Source organism: Clinocottus analis, unplaced genomic scaffold, assembly GCF_023055335.1.
Source record: "Clinocottus analis isolate CAN_PGR_092001 unplaced genomic scaffold, fCliAna1.0.p SCAF_19, whole genome shotgun sequence".
NCBI classification, from domain to species: Eukaryota; Metazoa; Chordata; class Actinopteri; order Perciformes; family Cottidae; genus Clinocottus; species Clinocottus analis.
Window position 1 is genome coordinate 6,727,282 of NW_027175920.1, and position 26,516 is coordinate 6,753,797.

At 39.8% G+C, this 26,516-nt stretch overlaps 3 protein-coding genes and 1 long non-coding RNA gene across 9 annotated transcripts in view; 1 reads left to right on the forward strand and 3 right to left on the reverse strand.

Moving 5' to 3' along the window:
* Positions 1 to 9,398, reverse strand: part of plce1 (phospholipase C, epsilon 1) — a 74,837-nt gene extending 65,439 nt beyond the window's left edge. For 4 of the 5 annotated variants that reach the window (XM_068583770.1, XM_068583769.1, XM_068583768.1 and 1 more), the window contains exon 1: positions 9,353 to 9,398. The gene's annotated coding sequence lies outside the window, so the exon portion shown is untranslated. The remainder of the gene's footprint in view (positions 1 to 9,352) is intronic. The other variant, XM_068583767.1, reaches the window with a different exon arrangement.
* slc35g1 (solute carrier family 35 member G1) lies at positions 8,859 to 15,568 on the reverse strand. 2 transcript variants are annotated; one of them, XM_068583772.1, is made up of 6 exons: positions 15,467 to 15,547; positions 14,901 to 15,266; positions 12,703 to 12,883; positions 11,360 to 11,494; positions 10,805 to 11,001; positions 8,859 to 9,804 (listed from the first exon to the last, which is right to left on the reverse strand). In XM_068583772.1, the coding sequence occupies exons 2-6, from the start codon at positions 15,202 to 15,204 to the stop codon at positions 9,392 to 9,394; spliced, it is 1,230 nt and encodes a 409-aa protein (XP_068439873.1). In that variant the 5' UTR covers positions 15,205 to 15,266; positions 15,467 to 15,547; the 3' UTR covers positions 8,859 to 9,391. The 2 variants fall into 2 exon arrangements, with proteins under 2 accessions (XP_068439873.1, XP_068439874.1); XM_068583773.1 differs by having other exon boundaries at positions 14,907 to 15,568.
* Positions 14,708 to 18,200, forward strand: LOC137789903 (uncharacterized). The gene is made up of 3 exons (XR_011077857.1): positions 14,708 to 14,819; positions 17,297 to 17,366; positions 17,459 to 18,200. It is a non-coding gene; the product is annotated as an uncharacterized lncRNA (long non-coding RNA).
* lgi1b (leucine-rich, glioma inactivated 1b) lies at positions 17,359 to 26,067 on the reverse strand. The gene is made up of 10 exons (XM_068583771.1): positions 25,447 to 26,067; positions 25,216 to 25,287; positions 23,499 to 23,570; positions 23,130 to 23,201; positions 20,771 to 20,842; positions 19,850 to 20,019; positions 19,468 to 19,632; positions 18,822 to 19,042; positions 18,239 to 18,485; positions 17,359 to 17,753 (listed from the first exon to the last, which is right to left on the reverse strand). The coding sequence occupies exons 1-10, from the start codon at positions 25,647 to 25,649 to the stop codon at positions 17,404 to 17,406; spliced, it is 1,644 nt and encodes a 547-aa protein (XP_068439872.1). The 5' UTR covers positions 25,650 to 26,067; the 3' UTR covers positions 17,359 to 17,403.
* Positions 26,068 to 26,516: the final 449 nt, after the last annotated feature.

Below are 26,516 nucleotides of genomic sequence, written 5' to 3' on the forward strand. Positions count from 1 at the left end.
GGAGAGATCAGTGCAGCTTGGAAGAGAGAAAAATGTTATGCTTTAGAATATGAGGGAAAAATCCACTAATTCATGTGAATCTTTCTAATTGCAACATATTGTATAAAAGTTACATCTTATTTTGAATGTTGGTGTTGGTGCGAGGGTTTGGATCTGGCTGAGGGACCAGGTCTCTAATCAAAAACTTGCTTGGTTACTGAACCCAAATCAAACCTGAACGACCGCTAACACCAGCTTTTTATTCAACAGAAGTTACTTTCTCTCTTAAAATGCACTACATCCGAGTAGAGCCTTGAATCCCGACCCAATTAAAGTTTGAGCAAATCCAAGTGCTCTAAATAACCGGTGGATCGAACCCAGCCAGCTTTGGGCAGAGAAACACGACTCAAGTGGGTGACAACTGATGGAAAACTGCTCTCCATCCTTTGGTCTGTAATGAAGAAAAAAATGAATTGAATCTGTACTTTATCCAAAACCAGATTAACAGAATGACATCCTTTTACTAGAAGAATATTCATGACCCTTCATTTGGGAGTATTATTACATTTTTGGGTTGGGACCCAAAATGAGTCACATAACAGTTTCTTGTAGGTCCCCACATAACAAGAGTGCTGGTTATGTTTATAGTCACATATTTTGGACTAAACTGGCAAGGTTTCTTAAGCCCTTTTTTTACAGATGCACTGCAACCCTGAACTTATCTCGATATGCAAGAACCCAAATGTCCAGATCAGTTAGACCAGACAATAAACAGACTTTAGCCTGCCAGGTGTCTACTAAGTCAAAGTAATGTCCAAAGAAGCCAATGGGTGAATAGAGCGCCCATTGTTCTGAGAATTCACAGCGAGTGAGTTGATGATATTTGAAGAAGAGGGGTAAATGTCGGACATGTCTGACTGGATAGATGTCAAAATGCCGAAATTGGGGCGAGGGGGCTCTGTTGTTGACGACCAAATTGTAAAACCGGCAAGGCGTACGTGGTGTTCTTGCGTCATGTCCCGCCTCCTGCACGCTCTACCATGTGAGGTTGTAAGAAAATATCGATACACACATATTGAATTTTAACCCCTCTCTCATGACATCTATCATATTGCCAGATATTTGGAAGTGCACAGCTCTACTAACGCACCTGACAGACATGTGTGCTACATGTGCGACGCTCAAGACAATATCCGGACATGATTCTCCAGACATTGTTTGTAGATCATATGAGAAATCGTCTTCAGATTAAAATCTTTGAGCAGCTCAATATTGGCCTCCTGGATTGCATGTTTGTTTTTTTAACCATAAAAAGGGAAGATATTTGATTCAATTGAAGAGATGACATGGAGCTACCCTGAAACCCTTAAACCCTGTGATGAGTCAGGATTCAGAAAAGATCAAGGCATTTCATACATATGCAATGAAACCAGTCATCAGGAGAGCTCATAACTACTAAAAACAAATACGCAAAAGATTAAAGCAAAAGAAAGCCATATCCATTTTCCCATTGCCGGCTTGTATGTCCTTGGAGACATATGATAGCACCGGATTCGAACAGACTGTGAAAGGAAAGTAAAAAGGAGTAAAAATCAACCTGCAATCTGTTGCAGGTTACCTTTCATTTTCAACACAGTCTCCGGCTCAGTAACAAAGTGAACGGCTGCTTAGGCTGAGAACGCTGCTGCAAGCAGAACAGAGTTTTCATGCGAGGGACCTGGAGAACATATGGCTTTGATTAGAGGGTTGGGCAGAGAGAGACGCCAGCGGAAAGTGCACAGAAACAGAGAGGTGGGGGGGCTCTATGTGTGTGAGAGCATCTCTTTATACGTGTATTAGTTTAACTTTAACAACAGAGCGAGAGGGCTGACTCAAGAAGGGGCGACTGAACCTTCTCGGTGGATGAGTGGATGAGCTGTATAGTGTGTGTGTGTGTGTGTGTGTGTGTGTGTGTGTGTGTGTGTGTGTGTGTGTGTGTGTGTGTGTGTATGCACTCGGTAACAAAGAGAATAAAAAGATGTGCCAGTGCTTTTGAGTGTGTGTTTGTGTGTATGTGACTAAAACCACAGAAAGAGGGTTGAGGCGTCACAAAAGTGAACCACACCAATAGAAATGATGATGAAGCTTCTCCATATCACACTGGTGCAAAGCCTCTGGCCACTAGTTGGAGGTTTTTCCTCATGAAACATAATAGTTGCTATTCATTCAAATCAAATCAGCTGTTCTGTCATGTCTGCTCTGTGCAATCAGCGATTTCTTGATTCAAGATGAAAGCATGATGCAAGCATATGGCAATAACAGACCACAAGCCTGAACTACCTGAATCAATTCCCAGTTGTTTCCCGGTACAAGACTAAGTCAAAATAAGTTCCTATTAGAGGAAAGTTCAAGTGAAGGGAAACACGAAAGCTCAAAGACTCTGTTGCCTCTCTTTTGGGTCATATATCTCATTACATACAGAAATTGCTTTTTTTCAAGTGTTTTTTTCTCCATTTTCCTAAAATGCAGCCTTTAGCTTCATGAATACTGTTGGCAAATAGAGATGCAGCAATTGCAATTTTCTTGTTGCACACAAGGACGAGCATGCACATGCATGCGCAAAAAACACACAATACATGTTCCTGCCATTGGTTTCATGCTTTCTGCTGAGCGACAGTTGGTGGAAGTAAAACCCAACAAAGCAGAGCAAAGCGCCAGCTAAAGACAAGAAGAGTGCTCGTATACGTAGATGTAAACAATGCAGTTTTATCTATTTTCCAAACATTGAACATTGACTTCAAGGATTTGCACAATGCATAAGTAAAAACATAAAATGTTCATAAATTCGAATAAATCTCCAAAGGCTTTACTTTCTAAACACAGGTCATCAAAAGTTCAGCAGTAGCTTGAGAAGCCTTAAGCAAAATAATGTATTCCATAACTGGGGTCTAAGTTCAATTATGGCCACAATTCGCTTTGTTCTAACACGAGACAAAGGGTGATGTCATCAAGAACAAGTCTGGAGCTGCTCCACAGCTGGATTAATGGGAAACAAGGATGCACGTTTAACAAGTCCAACAAGTCTCCCATCCCTGTCTGCTCCAAATTTATTTTTTCAGACCTCAGCACACATTCTCTCAAACCGCCACCTCACAACATGGCCTGGGAGATGAATACATAAGTGTGATGCAAACATTAACCATTTACATTTTGTAATGTTTGTAATGTAAAGGTCCAGTCTACAAAATATACTGTGGATTGTGTCAACCACAGTATTATATTATATTGTAAGGACGGTTGTACATTGAAGCTTTGTTTGTTGGCCTCTCACTTTACTTCGTATGGCCTCGTTATCCTTCTAGCGTGTGTGTCAAACTGACACAAGTTGACCTTGTGTCTCTGCAGCACAGACACAAGTTAAAAGTCCTGCCCTTCTGTTAATGGGAGCTGTATTTCCCTTTCATTTCATTTTGCAAAACACTTAAGTGAGAGCAACTTTCGCTGCAACATCAGTGCTCAAGGGATGTCTAGAGGGACTCTTCCTAAGTAAACAATAACCTGACCTGTCAAAATAAAATGTCAGTACACACAAAGCTTTGAAGTGAATGACAGTGAATGCACCTTAGAATATATAACAATCACTTTTCACTTATTTAGGACTAACATTCAATGTTAATAAACACAAACAAGCTCTGGCAGTGATACAGTGTTTCTTACGTCGCAAAGCACCTCGATGCAAGCTCAGAGAAATGCAATGACAGATAACAGTAAAACAAAAAAAAAAAAACATTTGGTACGTTCCTGCTCAGAAGAGCCGATTTCAGTTTACTGTCTCAGCTGACTCAAAGCGAACAACCACATTTCACCTGCACTCCTCTCCAGTACTGGAAACACCCAAGTGAAGGCACAAACATTAGTATTAATGTGATATTCAGTGACTTTGGGGTTCCTTTACACAAGTTTGGAAAACCACTGACACTGAGAGAGCAACTTCTCAAACAAACCAAGTATCACTCGCGACCAAAAGCGCTCGTGCAAGGCAACGCATGAAGAAGATGGATTGGCGTGACAGACTTACCGAGCAATGTTGTCAACTCAAGTTCGCGTCCACCTAAACTTCGCACTCTGACTAGTTTAACACATGTCCTGCTAACTTTTCGTAGACTGTCTCGCTTCGCAGCTCTCGCGGACAGACAGTTGATGCAGCAGCTCGTGCTGCGGTGGGAAACCGCGCTCTCGTTTCTGATGCGTTCAGGAACTCCTCGGAATACTGAACAGCAAAATCGAAATCAGGACTCGAAGTGCTTTTGGTTTCGTAAAATCGGCAGCTAGGGGCCCCAAACAAGATGTTGCGGACTGTAGCATAATCATACATGTGTATTTTTCTGTAGTATTTAAGTAAAGGTAGATGCAAATGCTAACTGATAAATGGAACAGTCCCAGGTATAGATAAACATGTCTCTCCAGTTTCTGAGTTTTAACTTTGCAGCTAGGGCAATTAGCATTACTACAGTAAAAAAAAAAAGAAGTTGTACATTAAAACTAGTTCGCGGGTGATGTCATAATATAGTAAAACAATGATTTTTACCTGACAGATTGTGTTGCCAATAACCATGAGAAGGTAGTTGTGTGTAGTTTAAAACCACAATAATGTATGTCTATATCGTGTTATCGTGGTGCATCCCACAAAACAAAACAAAAAACACATGGTATTATCCAATATAAGATAATTGGTTGGTTCCTGAGCATATAGCTTCCGCAAGTAATGTGTGGTGTTCACTGCACTGGATGAGAACTTGGAGGCAACAAGATCGGTATGCAAAGCGAGGCTATGACTATTCCTGTCATAATAATTGTATGGAAGTCACAGTGACTACATTTTTTTTAGTTGTATGTGGTATATACTAGATATACCGTGTGCATTTAATTATGCTCTTGTTAGAAGTGTTTTAAAATGTGTTAAGCGTTTCAGTAAAATGTCCAACGGTACTTGAATGCAGCATCTTCTTCTCTTCCCAGTAGCCAACAGAGCTGCGGACAGGAGGACAATAACTGCGGCTCTGGGTTACTTTGTGGTCCTGCGTGCGTGTGTGCGTGTGCGTGTGCGTGTGCGTGTGTGTGTGTGTGTGTGTGTGTGTGTGTGTGTGTGTGTGTCACCATACTGGAATGTCTGGCAACAATTTCCCATATAGCCAGTAAAACACTTTATGAAGTTTGTCCTACACCGTTTCCTTTAGTATTTTTTTTTCCTGAAAAATATATATTTTGGAGTAACTTTCCAGACCCTCAACTATTGAATATTGTCTACTAAATAACTGGTTCCAGTGCATGCAAGGCCACCACCACACGTAAGTCCCCTTATGTCATCCTCAATCAGTTACCGTGCTTGCCAATCAAGAGCCAGATGTGACTGACCTTTAGCTAAATCAGCCACATTCCTCTGAAACAGGTTCCTTCAGGCGATGATAATACTCTATCTACAATTATTATAAGTGAATATATATATATTTGACGTCTCGTCCCTTACCCGAGACAGCAAAAGTACGTGCTCACGAGATATGCCCTTTTCCACTTGCATTTATTTCAACTTGGAAAATGAGGCATTTTTTTCCAATTCCCTCCTGCACAACTGATGGGAAATCTTATGCCATCCGCCAGGAATGTGCAACCCTTTCATTCCTCCAACTCTCCTCCACCCAGGAGCGTTCAAACCTTTGGGAATTCCCAAAGCCCTGATAAAAAGGGGGCGGAGTATTTTCTTTTCTTTTTCAGTGTCCCAGTATATATATATTTTAACCAAGCCAAGACATCTGATGTGACTTTATCCATCTCAAAATTTGCTTTGTAATCAAAACGGAAACAAAAAGTAGCATCAATATGGAAAAGGGGCGTATTAACAAGCAATTGAAAAAAAAAAGTACTGTAGGTATATAGTGATAACACAGAATCAGGTTATCTTCAACAGAGATGTTTTTTTTTTCAGCTGATAGTATCTGTACAAGTGTTTTTCCAACGCAAGTCTCTTAACATCAAACTGCAGAATGAACTACTAGACTGTCTCTCCTATGTTTTGTTGAATAAAACATATAAATGCACATAACTAAATGATTTTAAACAATTGAAATGACTTTGAAAACAAAACAAACACTTGCTTCGCCACAACTATTAAAGTTGTCTTTAGCACTGCCGAGCAAGAGCAAGAGCAAATCCTTGTTTTGTGGATCCTGCCCTCTGCTGTCAGTAAAGGTTCACTACGTATGTACGAAGCTACTATTATACCACTGTTACATCTGCAGAAATAATGATAATAGCATTGATTATTGAAGATGCTACTGCGACTACTTATATTATATCTTGGAGTATCAATCAAGACAGGTCATAAAATTGCACTTTATAGAAATGGATGGTGTCTGCATGTAGAAATTGAGAACATGTAAGGAAAAAAACATTAGCTCTAAAGCTGTAGGTGCAAGATAAAGGACATTTTAATTTCTATATGAGACATCTTTAGCATCAAGTTACCCCTAATATTTACAACAATGAGCTACTCTGTTCTCATTCAGATTCTCCACACTTGGCCGAGCTCGGTGCTCAGCAGAAGAATGACCCTGCAACCGTGCCTCGATCCAGAATAAGGTTTATGACACCATCTGCGTGCGGTTAGCCCTCCACAGGCGCTACGAGCCTTTGTTCAACAAGACGTGGCTTATGTTGCAACACAACAAAACACAGCCATTCTGCATGAATTCACAGTGCCAACCGTGTCGAAACAAAGGGGGAAATAAACAAAAGTAAGAGAAAGCTTAGAGACAAAAAATCCTGCATACACACGGACACACAATGACAACAATCCACTCAGCCAGATACTATTCTGATCTGAGCATGGCCGTCAACAGCTACCTGACTCAGTAGTTTGACTCCATTGTGACCCCAGTAACACCACCGGCTTTGGGACAGTGATGGAGGTCCAGTCAAGGCCTCCACACGGTTTCGGTGTCTTCGACCAGTTTCAGTCATAGAAGAGATGTAATGAAGCATGATATCTCAAGTATTGTCTTATGAAAAATTAACCTGTCTGCATAAGTTTGACAGCAGAAAAATAATAAGTTAAGACCACAGACATGAGTTATAATATTCATGGAGAATTTATTATCAAATCATAGTATACTAAATAGAATTAATCACTATGCAGAAATATATACACCTTATAGAATATGTTGATGTAATACATTACAGAAATAGTCAAATAAATACTCTTAAAGCAAGCATAGTTTGAAAACCCCAAAACAGCTTTTTTTGTAAGGCTTGTAGGTCCTGAAATCAATTTTTTTGTGTTTACCATTTGATGGAAATACAACACATTATACCCACGCTACTAGCATTCAAGTCAATTAAATTAATATTAGGAGGTTAAACTTAAAGTCAAAGCGAATCAAAAAAGAACGAAAAGAAAATTAGCATTGCGAACAATTTTATATATATATATATATATATACATATACATATATATGTATATATATATATATATAAAACGGGTATTGCTAATAAAATATAAGTGCTCATAGGGGTGTGCTTTCTCCAGCATAGAGACCTTCATTGTAAATCTAAAAATTCCTCTAGGAATCTGTTTCACTGATTAAAAAAAATTAGAAGAAGGAAAATAATATATAAACGGAGGCGTGTGATGATGCAGCTGTGCTGACAGTTCTCAACCCGAGAGACCAGAAACAACAGGGTGTGAAAGAAAGAAACTGCAGGATATTAAATAGCCGGCTAGCCGCACTATTGCCTTCCTTTTGTAGTCATATTTCACCCAAATTAGCATTCCCACAACACAGGACTGCTGTTGTACTGGGACTTCACCAGTCATGACAGTGGGTAAGTCAATGCTAAAAATACTCGATGATTTACATCAGACACAAACACAGGCTGCGATGCAGGAAATAAAAGGTACAGATCACCTTGGATGTACACAACGAGGCATCGTAGTGCCAAAGGACAAAACACAACTTATTTTTGCTTTGAAATATTAAAACAAAATGCAACACATTTTAAGACAAATTTCTAAGTCTCACTTGTTAATTCTCAGATACAACTAACACGCTTATGGATGACTATCATGAGGTGACTACAGACATCTTCTACGTGGCACAACAAGAATCAAAGAAACAAAAACATGAGCTTTACAGTTGGGGGACAAAGTGTAACTGTTTCACAACATCAGTATTCAACTGACAGCTGCAGGGTATGTTCATATTAATAACCTGCACTGTTTTGATGTTGTTTTGTCTCTCACCTTTCCTCTCTAGGAAGAGGATGTTATCATCGAGCGATCTTCGTGATCTCACTTCATGTGTTGAATTATAGTGGCAGGTTACTGACACTTTCTTTACCCTCTACGACAAGTGCACACAACAACCCTCTTTGAGCCTCGTGGAAAATATATTTTTAGACTGTGGAGAACACTAATTAGATGCTTTAAGATGACATTAAATGTAAGTCAACATGATAGAGTTCACTCCTCCTGAGATAATGAAGAAGTCAGTGTGGAGTTAGTTATTGAGTTGACTTTTTTCAAAAGCCTCCTACTTCATATTCATAACTGTGCGCAATCACACTTGAGAGCTGCCCAGAACAAGTTGCTGGTATCTGAGCAGCTCCACTAAGGGAAGCTGGAGGTTAAAGTTCCCTGCTTAAGGCACTTCAAAGATAACTATGGATTGGATGATCTTGTTATATGATAAAGGAGATCCGGTGACAGAAGGAAAATATAATCACAAAGGACAAAATTCCTCATGGATTGGATAAGGGTGGATTTCTGTTCATATGTGGGCTTTACGAGCAGTTTGACGAGAGATCCCTGAGTGAATTGTACAGCTTTTTTCAAGTAAAAACTTGGATCCAATTTATGATTTTATTTTCATCTTTTTTCGTTGTCGTTGTCTTTCTAATCCACAGTTTTGATTGCTTTTGTTTGCTAAACAAAACTGTATATTCAAGTGCTAATATTGCTTCTGGTTTGCATTACATTTCCTTCTTATTGACAGTTATTCAAGTTGTATTGCCAGCATAATTAGTATTTTTTGCAGATACTCACTTGATAGTGCCTAGTGCATACCACATTAAAATGAACTATGTAGGATTCTTTCAGTATACAATTATTGCCAAGTAATGTAACACAGTATGAATGGTCCCAATACAGTACACCTCTCTCTTTGGCTATTATATTCAGGTTAAAGCAGACGTAAAATGGGACTAAGGATATTCTTCAAAAACAACTGTCTCAATATGTTGTAGACATATGAGGTTTAAACCTCCTCACAGGTTCCCATGAAAGTATCAAGTAAAATACAGAGTAACATGTACTAAGGAAAAAAAGTATAAATATGAATACCAAATTATTCTTTGTTGCTTCTTCTTCTTCTTCTTTTTCTCAGCTCTTGCGAGAATTGCTGTACCACTTCTGAAGCGCTACTCCACTCGTGCTCAACACGACGCACAGCGCCCCTCCCAGGCTCCACATGGTCGGTGCACGGTTGAAGAAAATAAATTGGAAAATAAATGCCAACACCACATCTATAGTCCTCATCAGGGCCACAGGTCCGGCCTTCTCAATCTGCAGGGCCTTTGTGAGGAAGGTCTGGCCGGCAATACCGAGGACAGCGATTAGCATCAGCAGCCAGCGATCGCGGCCACAGTACGGGATTTTCCACTCCCCCAGGATGGTTACAGTGATGATGCACTCGATGAAACCGATGACAGCGTAGTACCAGACAGAGAGGTAGTAATGGACGCTCTTCCCCATCTTGCGAAGGATAACAAATGTACAGGCAGCCCCAATAGCTCCTATAATTAAATACAAAATAAGAATGAATACAGCAATCACAAGAATAATGAAAAACAATAAAAAATAGACATATGAGACTCCATACCTATTAAAGAAGTCTTTGTTGAAATATTTGCGTTAACCAACTTCAACTTGTTAATGCGAGTTTCTTCTGCTGGCTATGTCTGACCATTTTTCTCTGGGAATTAGCCCTCAATTCCTCTTGCATTCTCTATTACGCTGACATTGTCTGACAGGATTTTTACTCAAGCACTCAGCTCTTGGAATTTAGATATGCACATAATTAAAACATCTCTCCATCTTTCTTTACAGTGAAAGTGGCAGTGTCATTATGGCTACCTTCTCCCGATGACAGAATGCCATTAGACACGTATTTGGAAATCGTTTTTGGTGTCAAAAGTTCAATTTAGTGGCACCTAGAAAACACACAAAATCAGGGGAATGAACGCAGATGCGAGGAGAGTACAGATGCACTCCCTATTAATAATAACAGCCTTTCTTTGTGCGATGACGCAGTTATGCATTTGATGTGAAGGAGAGGTAATTTAAATATGAATGAAGGAAGGATTGTGAGATTAATCATCAGATGCAGTATGTTGTTCAGAAGTTACATTGGACTGAGAATTTAAATTGCTAGACAATTTAAATTCCAAAAAAGCTAAAAGTAGGTTTCCCGGCAGAGTGGCTTATGTCACTTCCTGGTGCTTTTTGGTACTAATCTGAAAATCAAAAAAAATCTAAAAGACCTTTTTAAGCGCCATGACTTGATGGAGACCTTCCAACAGTTGAACCATGAATAATTAAAAAATATCTCCCAATAACATTGATGTGCCAGGAGATGTTACTCTATTGCATTGAATTGCCCTCAATGCCATGGTAATCCTGACCTTGCTACGTGTTTAAAATAAACACTCTGACATTGACATACCAGCAGTCTAAACAAAATGCTCAACATCATACTTCCTACAGAACAACAACTGTGTTTAGTGATCGTATCACCTGCAAAGGCAGCGATAGTCCCCTTGATGTGATTAGCGTAGTTGCCCTCAATGCCACGCCGATGCTCGCCAAAGAGGAATGGTGGCCGGGCGATTAGGAGGACTCCACTGATGGTAAAAACAGTGAAGACGCAGTCCCAGATTGTACACCTCTCCTTCAGGAAGATCCAGGCCAGGAGGGAGGTAAAGACCGGATTACTGAAAGACAGTAAGAAAGAGTGAGTGATAGAGGTGAGAGCGTGAGAAAACATGTAATTAATGTGTAGTTACAGTTTATAAACAGGCAAGTTGAGAGCTGAGGTATCCCAGATCTTTAATCTTAAATTAATTACTGAGAGATATTTAAAAGATAGAGAGAGAGAGAGAGAGAGAGAGAGAGAGAGAGAGAGAGAGAGAGAGAGAGAGAGAGAGTTGGAAAGTGAGAAAGTGAGAAAGTGAGAAAGAAAGAGGAAGAGAGAAAGATTGAGGAAAAAGGTGACAGGCAGGATTTAGGGAGAATAGAATATCTTTGTATTCGTAATATCTCCACTAATCTACAATCAATGAAAGTCCCTACCTGAACATGATGACTGTGGCATCCGCGAGCGGCATCTGCTGAACAGCATAGAAGAGCAGGATCATGGCATTGGAACCAATGAAGCCGCGAAGCACCAGATAGATACGTTTGTCTCTGGGACCAAGGAAACCTGTCCTGGAGGATCAGAGATATGAGGATGATGGATGATGGATGAATGAGTGACTGGATGGCTGGATGATTAGACTGACTGACAGAGGAAGTAATAAACTGAATTTTAGACAGGGGCGGACAAAGACAAATTGAGCAGCAAAGTGAGCCAAGAGAAGACAAATGACTCGATGGCCAGATGGATAGGTGGGTAAGTAATGTGGAGATGACAATGATAGATGCTCAGATGAACAAATTGGGCTAAAAGGAGAGGAGGAGAGTTGATTATGAAAAATGTACAAAGAAAAAATGACAAAGAAGGATGTAGAGGACGTATGGATGGATGGATGAATAGATAAATGAATGAATCGAAGTACTGGTGGCAGTCTTTGGGAACTGAGTTTATTTCTAAAAGGGAACTGGTTTTCCATTCATCCATGCAAAAATTAGACAAGAAACAAGGTCGAGGAATAAATGGATAGAAAGCACATTTAATGATTGTTAGACGCTATATTTTCTTTCCCTTTGTGTACTATCTCTAAGTGGTTCAGTTCTTTGGATTACTTGTGTTTTATTTTTTGCCTATGTTATTATATACATCGTGACAAAATGGTTTTGCATGTCCTTATAGATATTATAAATATATATTCTTATTACACATATATATATATTCTAAGATTCTGCCTCTGGTCAAAGAAACCGTGGGGAAATAATGGACAGCATATAAAAAACATGCATGTCTCTATTACAACTTACAAAATGCAAGTTTTAAAGTGGTTTATTTCATTGTATTGCATTGATAAACAGTGTTAGATGACAATGATACAATATGCTATTATTGATACAGAAAGTTTGCTAATTCATAACATTTGTGCATTTATAAAAAGTATATAACTTCATTTAGGAAGGCTTTATTCAAAACTATCCCAACACTTCTCTACATGCTATACGTTTCCATCAGCAGAGCTGAGGGGAAGATGATTATAATATTACACGTCTCTGACAACTTAAACTTGATTGAGCAATGATTCTTTGTTAAGTCATGATACTAGACGATGAGGCATGAAAACACATGGCAGGCATATGAACTACCTCACCACTGAGCTTATACATTGTTGGTTTAAATTAATGGCTGTTATGGAGTAAATGCATGGGTACTTCTTAAACCTGCCTGGGATTGAAGTGTTACTGTCTGACTGGCAATCTGAATGTTCGAGTTTCTCCATCACGCTTACTTGTGGTAGATGAGTAACGGCAGAGTGAAGAGCATCTGGAAGAAGCAGCGTATGGCGCTGATCTCTATGGCGTGGACTCCCTTGATGGATTTCACCAAGAGCGCAATGATGGAGAAGAAAATTGTGGACAGCAAAGCATAGAACAAACCAAGACCTGGACATATCTTTGGTTTCTCGGAGTCTGAGGAAGAGAAGAGAGAAGAAAAGGAAGAGAGAGTCAAAGACAGGGAGTTTAAGTTGGGTGGTATGAATGGTATCACTTTTTCACATTTCATCGTAAAATTAGTGCTTACTTGTCGACCGGTCACAATAATTACTTTCACCACTTTTCGTACATTATATGGATGTGACCTCAATTTTCTAACCTTGATATTGCTCATTGTGTTGAGAAGCGTGTTTCTTTACATAAGAATGTCACCAACATTTTATCAACATGAGGCCAAAGTAAACAGCAGGCTTTTTCCATTATAACACTTGGGCATTGCGCAGACTTTAAATATGTCTATCAACAGAGCCCAACAGTCCATTTTTTAAAATGTATTTAATAAGCATATTTATTGGTTGTGTGGTTTTATTTTGTTTATAATTTAGATGTTTTAATATTTTTTTCACATTCCAATTTGGATTTTCCAAGACTTTTATTCTTATGCGATCATATTATCATTATATGAGAGGCATCACATGTTTTTTTAAATGACAATAATATTGTTGAACACTATTATTTCTGGAACAATATTGTATCCAACAAAATGAGTTGTGTCAGGCCTACTCAGTTTATCATGCTGATGTTCATACAGTAAATGCAAGACGGAGGAGTGAAGTTGAAACAAGGTTATTGAACTCCATGTGGCCTGGGTACAACATTCAGAAGAAAAAGACACAGACAAAAGGTCTGCAAAAGACAGCGGTGTAGTGTTTGAAAACCCTGCTGGCAGAATAATAAATTGATATGCTTGTGGAGATTAAATTCCAACCACAGGGCACTCAAAGATCTTCCTTTGTATTTGTCCACAATGGGTGGCCTACACTGCATTTCATTTATCATATTGAGGATTAGTTGTATTAACCTTGCATAGAGAACATCAATTCCTTTTAAATTCTTAGTTCCACGACACGTACATTATTATTATTACAGTGTTACATTACTGTATTAGCATTAGTTTTGTTTTTATTACAATTTTCTCGCAATCATTGTCTTGGACAATATCATTTCGCAAAACATTATATGATCATATTGTCACTGTATCCGGTTTAATAATTCATTTCTGTCTATCTTTCAGTAAAAAAACATATACACAGTCAAGAAGTGTAGACTTCTGAAGTATAAGAAAATCTATGCATTTATTTTCTGGTAGTTCACCTCTTTCACGTGCCGAGTTTTTAACAAAAGGAAAAACGTAAGTGCATGTATCACAACTTCCAAATAAAGCCAAATCACCTTTCTTCCTCATACAAAGTTGCACAGATGGGAACACCCTTCTATACTCTCACACCTCTTTTATTAACAGGCAGTATCTTATTTATTGTGTGAGCAAAAGGATAGTCAGTTCACCATTGTAGCCTTATGAATGGTAATGTTTGATTTATCTTTATTCATTTTTCTTTTTAAGGCCTGCGATATGCTTAAAGCCACAGGTACGGTGACATGGTAAAAGTGCACAGTCATCTTTCCTCTTTAAGGCTGATGCAAATGTTGATCTGGTTTACAGCAGTTTACCTGTATCTGCATCATATTATAGTTATTACTAGACACACAATGTATATAAAGATATATGAACCATTATCAAATTTATATTTTTATTTGAAATCATAAATTAGCTCATACTTGGCTCACATGATTACAACCATTCTGCTGTGACATAAAGCATATTATGAAATTGTATAACTTGTGTCGGCCTTAAAGGAAAAGAAAGGGTTGTTTGTCTGTGTCATGGTTTTTTTTTTAACTGTTCTTTCTTTCAGCTACATCCCAGCTAATAGGCTAATAGCCTCCACGTGATATCACCACTAATATTACTGACACGTGACGTGGCACGGTTGTATAACGGGAAGAAAAGCTATTGCTCCTCAAGCTACTCGTCACTTTCTATGTGTGTGCGTCTTCTTTCCATCACAAAGTAAGTGCACGTGAGAAAGGAGAACCGTTATGGCCTCGGGTTAAATGCCCCTGGACCCGCAAAGTGCGCGCGCGCTTCTACCTTCACCTGCCGCGTCTCCGTCTCGTGCTGCGAGGCAGAACGCCGGCGGGCACAGCGTCTTCCTCTCGCCTCTTCCTCTCGCTTCCTCGGCGTCGTCGCTGCAGTCACACGACACGCGGCAGTTGCTCTGCAAGTGGACCCTCGCCGCCGTGCGTTCATCCTCGTCGCTCTCGTCGTCGTCGTCGTCGCCGCCGCCGCCGCCGCCGCTGTTCGTGCCATGGCTGTCAACTTTGTGAAACACGACGGTGACGCCGTCCTCTAAGGACAAAGCGCGCTCGTGTGCGCAGTGGTTACGGTCGGCCATGGTGAGATGTGACGGCTGAGCGGCAGCATGCCTAGGTGCGCCGTCCGCTTTCTCCGGTGCCCCTGAGTGCTTGAGAAGACAAGGTTTAATGACTAACCTTGGTGGATGGCAGACCAAGTCCCATGCGGTGGTTACTTTACCCACAGGGGGGCAGAACTGAACAAAGCTACTCTGCTAGACAACTAAAACATTGCCCAACGTTTACGCCCATAGCAGAGGGAGGCAGTGGAGAGGTAGACCAACCAAAACTCAGTGTCCTCACATTTGTCCCAACGTCTTTATGGGAAAACGTGTATGTCGGAGTGTGTTAGAGTATTAGGACTTCACATGTTTTGTTTTCGCCCAAAACGTCCAACAATCATAATCATGTATGATTCAGTCAGAGTTGGCATGGGACAGATTTATTGTAAATAAACAAATATGAATAATTTAAAAAACAACATTTATACTGGTGAATCAACAACACAAATAATTGCATTTGTGATTTAACATTTTAGTATTTTATTACCACTGTGTTGTACATAAAATACAAAGAGCAAGATGACACATGAATGGCTATTATCCTCTATCCTTACCTAACTAGATTAGACTGACACAAGTAGAAGCCGACACTGTTATGCAGAAGTAGCATGTTACACAGCGTTTCAGGAGGTGATCCATATCTACACTAAATTCTATATCTATGAAAAATAAAACACTGAGTGTGGTCCCCTCTACATACAAAAGCAATATATCACATACATTATTTTACACCGTATTGTAAAAACGTAAACATTATATTTGGCAAATCAGTGAAGTTGTTAATTTGTTTTCCCTTGCGTCTAAATAAGAGGACCGTGTGAAAGCACAGGTACCAGGTGCTGCACAGTGGTTGGCTTTTTAGTTGCGGAGTAACAACAATGGTTTTGTCAATGAGGGAGAAAAGGGGCAAGAGTGCAGTGAAAGAGGGAGGGCTGGTGGACAGACACAGTGGGATGCTTCTAGCGAGGCATTCATCAGAAATCAACCCTATGAGTGTCTGCATCATTGCTTAACTGATGGTCATATTGTAGAAAGGACAGAGAAGGTGTTTTTTGCGGTTTCTCACAGTGTTTAGTGGATTCTTTTCCTATGTTAGGGTCCCTTCTTTAAGTTGTAAGTAATTACATAAGACCGATAGGTTGACTAGCAAAATGGGCTGGAAGAATGTACATGGTCCTCAACAAAGTAGTTAAAGTCACGTTTGGTTGGAAGCTTGTGTTATTTTCAAGCTCAAGTCTTAAAAACTACCCCTGACCTTGCCAACTACGCCATTGCTGCTGTTACATTATCATGAAGCTCGGATTATATTCTAATTTGAAAAAGAGTTTTGCACATTGTCTGTCTTCTACAAGCTATCTAACAACCCTGACTTTAAAACCGGTGAGTCACTTGACCCATTGCTTGTGTACAACATCTTCCTAAATTCCATGTGAATAATCTCCAAGTCAATTTTCCTGAAATACTTTGTTGAATAAAAGAAGACATAAATTAAGTTTTGTTTTTGTGTTTGCAGTTTTTTAAGACAAAAAAACAACCTGAACACCTCTCCCTCAAGAATGTTTCCCTTTTGGACTATTATTGCGTGATTGTTAGCACTAACAAACTCTTGAATCTTTCCTATCAAATTTCTACAACAGAAATAAAACATGCATGGAGTTGAAATGAAGAGACGTATACTTCAGTATATACTAAGTACAAGAACACCTGCATGGTAGAATAAAAGACAAAAGAGTGATTTCATAGCTTGTTTTTCCTGAAAGATAGTCAGTTCGCACTCTATGTTTTTTCAAATGGAGATTTAAGGCATTTCCAAATAGTTAGGAATCAAGATGAAAATAGAAGAAGTTCATTAAAATGAAGTAGTTGCAGCAGGTTTGCCAAATATAGGCATCAGGGACTGTATAGAATGTATTTTCAATGACAAATTATGTCAGACCGCTTAAAATAAACTCATTGATCATAACAAATGTAGGAATTTCAACCACTTAATCTCAACCTAAAGGTCCTGAACTGTATGTGAAATATCTCCTTCGATGGTTTGAGCTTGACATTTCCCTTTCTTTAAACTTAGGTGGGAATTGCTGGTGGATTCTAACGAGACTGATAAGTTCAACACAATCACAGAAGAGAGCATTTGAATGGTAGTGTACATAATTTATCCCAAATTAGACGAGGAGGTTAATTACTCAAATCGATCATGAGGTGCTCATATATCTGCGTTTTCCCCTTGAAGCTGGATGCGAGCAGGAACACGCGGTCGTCAATGGAAACCAAAGAAAATGCTCGAGGCGCCTGGATATTCAGCTCCTGAGATGGGACAAACTGGCCACTCTCGGTGTCCCATTGGTAGACCTGCGTCAGTGAATAATCGCTGCCCAAGATGGCATACTGCCAGTTGCCGATGGAGACAGGCTGGAACACCATGGAGCCACGGGAAGGAAATGTCTGGACCTCTTTGAACATGGCTCCCTCCCAGCGCATCACCTTGGAGTCCCCGATGAATCTTGTCAAGCAAATGAACAGCTCACCTTTGAAAAGATTCAATGGACTATTTAGGTTACACATTAAGCTACTAAATCTGGATAGAAAAACCTGTTGTTTGCATTGTTCAAGCTGTTAGAACAGTTAGCTTCGAGCCGCCGGCTCAGCCACCTACATGTTGAGAGCCCTATGGAGGCAATAGATCTGCTTTGAATTTTGGATCAAGCACCTTTCGTCGAGCATAAGAAACTGAATGTAAAAAACGCCTCTGTGTTAATCCCAGACCTTCCGGGTAGTTCTTGTTGTCACTGTACCAAACCCTGCCGTAAGTAAATACTTAGTGTTTGCACCCGACTACTTTGCCTCTAAGTTTGCTTTTGAGTCCTACTCACTGTGGTTCTAAGTTCCCTAACACTCTGAGCTGATACTGTGGGGTTAGAGATTGATTTCAGTGTACACAATGTATATTTAGTCAGTGCAAAAATAAACCATGTATGCATACATACACTGCTGTTCAAGCTGCAGCTCTCACCTTTGACCCGGAAGTGCTTGACAGAGAAAACGTCCTCCATGTCCGGTATGTCAGTCCTGCGCTCAAACTTTTTCTGGCTCTTGTTCCACTGGTAGACAACGGGCCTCTGGGAGCTGCTGGACAAGATCAGGTGGGCTTTGTTGGAGATGTCTAGATATTCTACATCGGTGTCGCGGAACCACGGGTGGAGCGACTGGTGGGAGTAGAAGCCATTGCCGTTCCATTTGTACACGGTTGTGGAGCCCGCCTACGGAAGATTTGTGCTTAGTATGAGTATAAGGCCAAAGATGTTTGTGTCTGTGGGTGTGCGCCTGTGTGTGTGTGTGCGCCTGAGGGTCCCCAAACATATGTGAGAGCATATGCAAACATTTGGCAAGGCCAGGGTAATCAGCCGGAGCAGACTCAGACTGACACGCTTCTACGAAGGACACCAGGGGGGAAGGAATGGCTGACACGATGGGAAGAGGAGCTTAGAGGAGCAGTATGCACATCAAGGGGCTAGACACAATACCAGACACACCTGCACAATGAAATGTAATCGCATCAAGTACTTTTGAATGTCTGTGAAGCAAAAGAAGCCAACCTTAGAGCTGTCAGCGATGACAAAGAAGGACTCTCCGTCAATCATGAACGTCTCAATGTCGTTAGGTTTGCGAATCTTCAGGATGTCGATGTCCTGGATCTTGATGAACTTGTTGGCGGAGATGTCACGCTTGTAGATGTGCGAGCCCCCGAACAGCTGGGCCACGATGACAAACAGGTGGTTGTCAATCACCATGGGCTTGCAGACCACAGTGGAGGTGCCTGAACCAAAAAAAATCAAAAAGGAGACACATGACAATATTCCAAAAAATGTTATGCTTAATATTTTATTGAAGGTTTTCTTTTTATAGCGAGAAATAAATCTAATGTAGATAAGATATAATTAAAGTAATTAACAATGCATCTAACAAAGAAAGACCAAAAAGAAGAAGAAGAAAAAAGATTCAACAAGTAAATTAATAAAACATGCAACACATACACAACGTTGTCAGTCATTCGTGTCAACCATAAATTCAACAAACAGATATCAATAAATATATTCAGAGGGTTCTATACACAGTGTTTCTTGAACTTGGATCTAGACTCACTGAAACTATTATTTGAACGATGACCACGTTTGTGATAACACATTTGCACAGGATTCCCCTATCATATTAATGCGTCTCTTTGCTTGTTAATTAACTCACTTTCAATGGTGTCATACATTCTGAAGGTCATTTCAACGTGATCCCATTCCAGGAAGCTGCAGGTCCCAGCAAACGGTTGAGCAAACACAACATACTGATCTTCCAAAAAGGTGAAGGACCCCACCGAAATGGACTCGAACTTCAACGACTGATAGGAGGCGAACTCTGAAAAAGTATGACACAGTGATTCAAATTCCATCCTTTACCTTTAAACAATCCTTTCATATTGATACATTCTTCCATACACTGTGAGAATGAACACAGCTTAATGTGTACGCTTTATTCTCAGCACTTGTGGATGAGAACAGGCAAAAAAAAAGGCGGTGTACGGAAGGTGAGGCCGTTAACCTCTGTCAGAAAGTGAATGTTAATTTAATAATACCCGCAATGATGCAGTCGAATGAGTGTGGCAGCAGGTCATTGATCTTCTTCCCCTGGTGGGCAGGTGGACCGCTGCAGTAGATCTGGTCCAGGGTGGCATTAGTGTTGTGCATCCACTCCACCAACCACTTGAGCTTGCAGTCGCAAATCAGGTTGTTGCCACGCAGATCCCTACACGTACGGGCGGATCATATGGGACAGCAGTAGATAGATTTGTTAAGACATAACATCATAAATGTTGAAACCGGCTTTGTTTTGCCAATCCCTGTTCAGTTTTTGCTCGCTGTTCCCCCATCTGTCTCTCCCCTACTTCGCTATGCTTTGGCTTTAAGCCAGGAAAACCACAACAACAAGTGTCCTATCTCCTGAGTAGTCTCTGCTCGTCATCCACTCTCAGTCTGAATTGCCTTTGACCTTGTTGTGTGTATTGAAGACACACACACACACACACACACACACACACACACACACACACACACACTCACTCACTCACACTCACACACAAATTCTTACGATGAAACCCTGTTTTATGGGGATTTCCTCTTTTTTCCTTTTTTTCCACTATGCCCTCCAAAAATTGCTGCATTTAGTCCCACAGTTAAAAAAAAGAGGGAGGAAGAAAAAGAAAGATTTTGCTCAACATTTACTAAAAGCCCTTTCCCACCCCTGCCAAAACAGAAATGTGAGTTAAATCGGTCCACTATCCTTTAGTACTTGACTATTTTTGATTAAACACCAATCAAGACAGAGTTTTTTTCCTATATATTTACTTTAACACACATTCATCAACATAAATATATGTTATAGAATAAATCAGAAAATAGAATAAATAACTGATCCACCAATCTGAAGTCCTTGTATGTGTAACAAACTTGGCAAAAAGAGTTGTTCTGATTGTGATTTGCACCATGAGTGAACTCACACTTTAGTCAAAGCCTCCATGCCCTTGAAGACATCTTTTGGCAGTGTCTCAAGGTTGTTGTATGCCAGACTTCTAATAAACAAAGAGGAAAACATATTACAAACAGTGTTTGAGTTAGGGGGAGACTGTTCCCAGTCTCTACACATAATCAACATTGACTTATTACATTGCGTCAGTTTTCTTTCTTCTGTTAGCCACATTGACTTGAGCAAGACGACAATAAACTAATTCAAACAACATTACGAGCCACCAAATGTAATGAAGGCCCAGGCTGGGACAATATTTATGAGACAATGTAACAGCAAATAATAAATAGAGGCGGATATCTTTCTCAATATGCTGTCAAGTGATTGATATACATCTATCGGCCAAGTAAAGCGAGCCGTCAAACTCCGGCCCTACAGAGACTCCGTATGCGTGCGAAAGACTAAACTCCAAACCAGAAAGTGAAGTGAATGAAATGAAATGTCTGTCAGTGTAATTCATGAACACTGCATTATTTATTTGAGAGTTGGTTTTCCAGAGCGAGAGAGAGACCATTTTACTTTGAGTTTGTGGAGAAATGCACTCTGCAAACAGACGGAAACAGAAGTCCAGCCTGTGCTCTTTAAAATTACTGTATGTGACACATTTAAAATGATTTCTAATAATGCATTGATACGTCATTCTTTGCATAAAAGGTTGACTTTCTGCAAAAACAAATGAACTTTAGAAACAGGAGAAGATCACTTTATTCCATCATGAAGTTACATATTACAAAGTGAGTGATGAACTGGTCTAATTTCTTATAAATCTTCTGTTATACAAAAAACTAAATTGATCTTCTTGTCTAACTCTTTGCCAGAAAATGAATATGGATATTTCCCAAAATGTTGAACTATGACTAACGCGTCACTTAACTAAGGGCTTAACAATTATTTTTTTTCTAGAACATTAATACCAGCTTTTCTATAATTGCAGAATAAATTGCATCATTAGGTCAGAATGTCAGTGTCTGCTTTCTCTCCAAGAGACACCAGAGGGATAACGTTTTCTCTTGTATTGATTATGCCCTCATTAATGTGATGTTTGCTGCAACACTTATCAAGGCAACATTTCCTCTGATGAAGATTTAGCTTTGATGAGACAAGTCGCTGTCAATACTATCTGCTCGTGGCATAATGAATGCAGACTGACAATCTAATGGCTATGTTTGGTTGCAATGTGTGAAGTAATGCTTTTTGTAAAAGCTTGAATGGAAAATTGCTCTCGATGTGTTTATCTTTTTTACTTCCGATCAATCCCAGTTAATTGATTTTCTGAGAGACACTCATGTTGTAACTAATCCCAATATTTGCAGTTTCCTTCATGCGTCTTTGTCTTTATCATCACAATGATATGTTCTCCCACCAAAAGCATGCATGGATAAACGCTGATAAACTGCTTTGCTTTCATATTTGAGTTATTTCCTCTACAGTACAAAATGTCCAAAATTTGAAGATGTGATGGGCGAGAGTAAAAGGTCACCCTTCCATTCATGCATCAAATAAAAACAAGGAGGAAGTCAAGTATGCAAACATTAGGCGGCGCCGCATCGACTCAAAATGTGTTAAGAAGGACTAGTCCGATACTTTGGAGACAGATTATAGGTCAGTCCGTGTCAGGTTACCGTTCAGTTATATTTAGTCTTGACCTGCAGGTCACTCCCGTATCTGTAGTTTTGGCAAGCTCAGCAATTTAGAAACATACAAAAAACACAGATTATCACAATAACACAATCACAATAGATCCCACAGCAGTCTGCAGAAGACACAGGGGCACTGCTGGTCACATTAGTGAACACAGTGTAGCTATATGACATCTAAAGTCACACAATCATTCATTTTGCTCTGCTAAAAATATATGAAGAACCACTCTGCTGATCCACTGAGGCAATGTGACATCCAGATCTGCCCTTCAGCAACCTGATCCAGCTGCACCTTCAGCCTTGGACATCACTACTGGCAACAGCACTTCTGCCTGCCTTTGCATTTCAGACAATGACAAAGTGATACAGAGAGAGAGAGTAGCAGGAAATTGATGCACAATTTAGAGAAGGACATGTTCGAATGACATGAATACTAATAATCCAATACCTTTTCCAGAGAGAAATGACTTAAACAGTACATATGGAAGTGGCTGCTCTCATTGTGAATGATTAGGGGTAAAGATACAGTTATGAATTATAAAAAGGGGAGAAAGGAGGAAGGAAGAACAGATGCAATGAGGCGAGTTCCCTTTGGCAGGAATAAAGCATGAAGGAAGTAGAGAAAGAAAGAAGGATGGAAGCAAGATAAAAACTGTTTTCCAACATGGCCACCACAGAAGCAAAAATACTTACAGATGTATCAGTCCTTTCAGACCCCGGAAAGCATCTGGAGATATCGATGCAATTTTGTTATTTTCAATAAACCTGTGAATGAGAAGTATTTCATTAGCATTGTTTGATAGATTAGGACAGTATGACAGTAAACCTTCACACATACCAAATATATTATGACATTGAAAACTGAAATCCTTTTACTTTCTGCATGTCTTCCCTCTTGGCCATTGTGACTGACGGACAGTATTAATCGAGTTCATTGGTGTATGCCAGTCCGTTAATATTGGTTTAATACAGAAAGTATGCATCTGGGGAACTATTTGTGTATTTTACTTCCTTTACCCACACACATACATAGACCTTTATAAATTAAGGTTAAATACTTACAGATATTCAAGATGTGGTAAACCCAGGAACGCATCCTCATCAATTATGTCCAATGAATTTGCTGTAAACAATCTGTGAAAAAAAACCCTGTGTAAGAATAGTATCACAGTTCCCACAGCGCTCTTCCATCCTTAAATTGTTCATGTTGCATATCTTAATGGGGAACTGGTTTCAACTTGAAGACATTCGCAGTCAGCAGGGAGGAAATGTGAAGATGTTGAGAAAGTGTTTCGTACTAAAACTTGACATTTTGTCTTACTAATCTAAACAAATTTAATCATTTGGATTTATTATCACCTGCTATCAACACCATTACTCTGAGTACCAATCAGAGGATAAGAAGGATAGAGTTACTGTAACAACAGACAACAGACTCATTCAGCATTTATGCTCACAGTAGTGAATGCAATTAATAAAAGAGAAATAGCAGAACACTCCTACATGTTTTTTATGAAATGAATGAAAGACAGAAATGGATGCCTCCTCCCACATGTTTCTGAGTCACACGCTAACCCAGTAATGTAATAATAGTGTCCAACAAGAATATAGCATGCACCTTATCCTTAATAAATCATTTTTATGATAACTTATATAGTTGTTGTTTTTTTCATCAAAGCGACGTAAATCCAGTTGAACAGTTTGGCCATAAGTTAAAACCAAATAATTCCAAAATGTCAAAATGCAGGATATATAAGTCGTTGTGTTTATTTCTCACTGCAGGCTCAGCAAACCAGTGACAGAGGAATTTTACTCTCACAATGCTGCCAGCAGAGAAACCCTATTGATTAAGAAAAACTATAATGGAGGTTAAGAGACTTCAGGTCACATTGGCAGTGAATAATGACAGAGGGGACGATGCCACTCGTTTATTTTCCCCAGTTAAATCTTCTCTCCTTCTGGTCAAAAGCCTCCATGCACATCCAGACTGATTAAGTGCCATCTGAGCATATGGAAGAAGCGACGCCAAGAAAAATGTTTTGCCGAGACAAAGTGATGCTTGGTGACAGCGTGCTGTTGTGTGCAATACACTGAAGCATGTGGGATTAGAGAGCACAGTTAAGTCTGACCTTGCTGCAAATTGGTGTATTTGCAATAACAAATTGCCCAATAAACTCGAGTCCTCTCCAAACGTATAATAATAGATGTCATATGTCAAAGAAATGTCGAGATAAACTCCATTATGTGTGCAATTATACTGTTGTTCTTTTTTTTCGAAGAGCTGTCTTTTGGGTACAAAAATAAGATGTTCATTATTTATCTTTGCCTCTCTATCTTCCAAGCAAACACACACACAACCACATGCACGAACACACACACACGCGCACACACACACACACACACACACACACACACACACACACACACACACACACACACACACACACACACACACACACACTCCTCTCTCCCCAGCCCCTGCTGTTAGTTGCTGTAGCCATGTGGTCTATTGCATAATCCTGACACCATTACAGAGAAACCCCCTTTAAATCTGCATATCAGCCTTCACAGAAGTCCTCTAGGGAGCTCCTGCCTCATTATTTGATTCTGTAAGACACTAAAAGTGTGTGTGTGTGTGTGTGTGTGTGTGTATATATATATATATATATATATATATATATATATATATATATATATATATATATATATATATATATATATATATATATATATATACATAGACAGACAAGTAGATGGATAGATAGATATAGATACTCACAGCAGTTGCAGGGCAGGCGTATGAACAAAGCTTCCTCCTACGATTTCAGTAAATCCAGACTTGACAAAAGATCTGAATGGATAAAGAAAATATATGAAAAGGAAATTTATCTGAAAGTATATAAAAAGATGCAAGGATCCGGGTACACTCAAAGGAACATTTCCATAAGCTTTCCTCCTGGCAATTAACATCAATAAAATCAAGAGTATATTCAGGTGCAGGGCCACTTACAGTGAAACGACGTCAGACGGGAAAGTGTGAGGCACGGATCGGACATTCTCACACAGGGCATTGTCTTTGGTGCAGGTACATCCAGAGGGGCATCTGGCCTGCCTCACTCTCCGTCCGTCTGTAAAAACAAAGCTGACAGCGGCGACCCAAATCAGGAGCGTCCATCCTTTCCATCCTCCCACTGCTCTGCCCGGGTATCCCATTCCTTCTGTCCCGGTCGAGTATTATCACTCCTGCACATGCAACTTCTCTGCAAAAATCCTCCACGATCTGTAACCCCCAGATTTGAAAGTGTTTCTATTTTTGTTTTTTTTTAATGTGTGTTTCTGTCTTGTTTGTTTTAACGATAGAAGCGGGCGTTGTTGCGCTCAGATGCAGGCTTCTGTCTATGCTCCTTGCGTCTCAATAGGAAGGCACCAGTCCAGCGGATTCGTTCTGCAAGGGCGCCGGATTACAAATGCGGGACAGACAGGACATGAGAACAGAGAACAGTCCAGATTTTTGTCACGAAAAGGAATCATGAAAAAATTATCATAAAACACGCTGCAAAAAATGGGGTTCGTATTAGTACGCTGCTTACAAATAAGTTGTATGCTGCACCCGTTGAAACAAACAAAAAGCGAATTCCCGTGAGAGAGAAAGAGAAGAAAGAGATGGAGTGAGAGAGAGAGAGAGAGAGAGAGAGAGAGAGAGAGAGAGAGAGAGAGAGAGAGAGAGAGACAGAGAGAGACACAGAGAGAGATGGAGGGGGGGTAGTGGCCCCAAGGTGTGCTTTTTTTATCAGCACTGCCAGCTATTATTTATGCGCGCTTCAGAGCCGCGTGCATGGTTAATGGCAAGCAGCTATTCATGAGGCTCTGTGCACCTGCCTCATTCATTCACATGCTGCATCTTTTCTTCTCCGCCTTGGCATAATAATGGCATTAGTGTGAAAAGAAGATGGGTTTATACCGTATGCTTAAAAAATGTGATAATTGATGTTAATTATGGGATATTGTAGAGTAAGTTTGTTTTTTTTTACTCCTACAACATCTTATAACCTATACAATGCATTTGTGATAATTATGTGA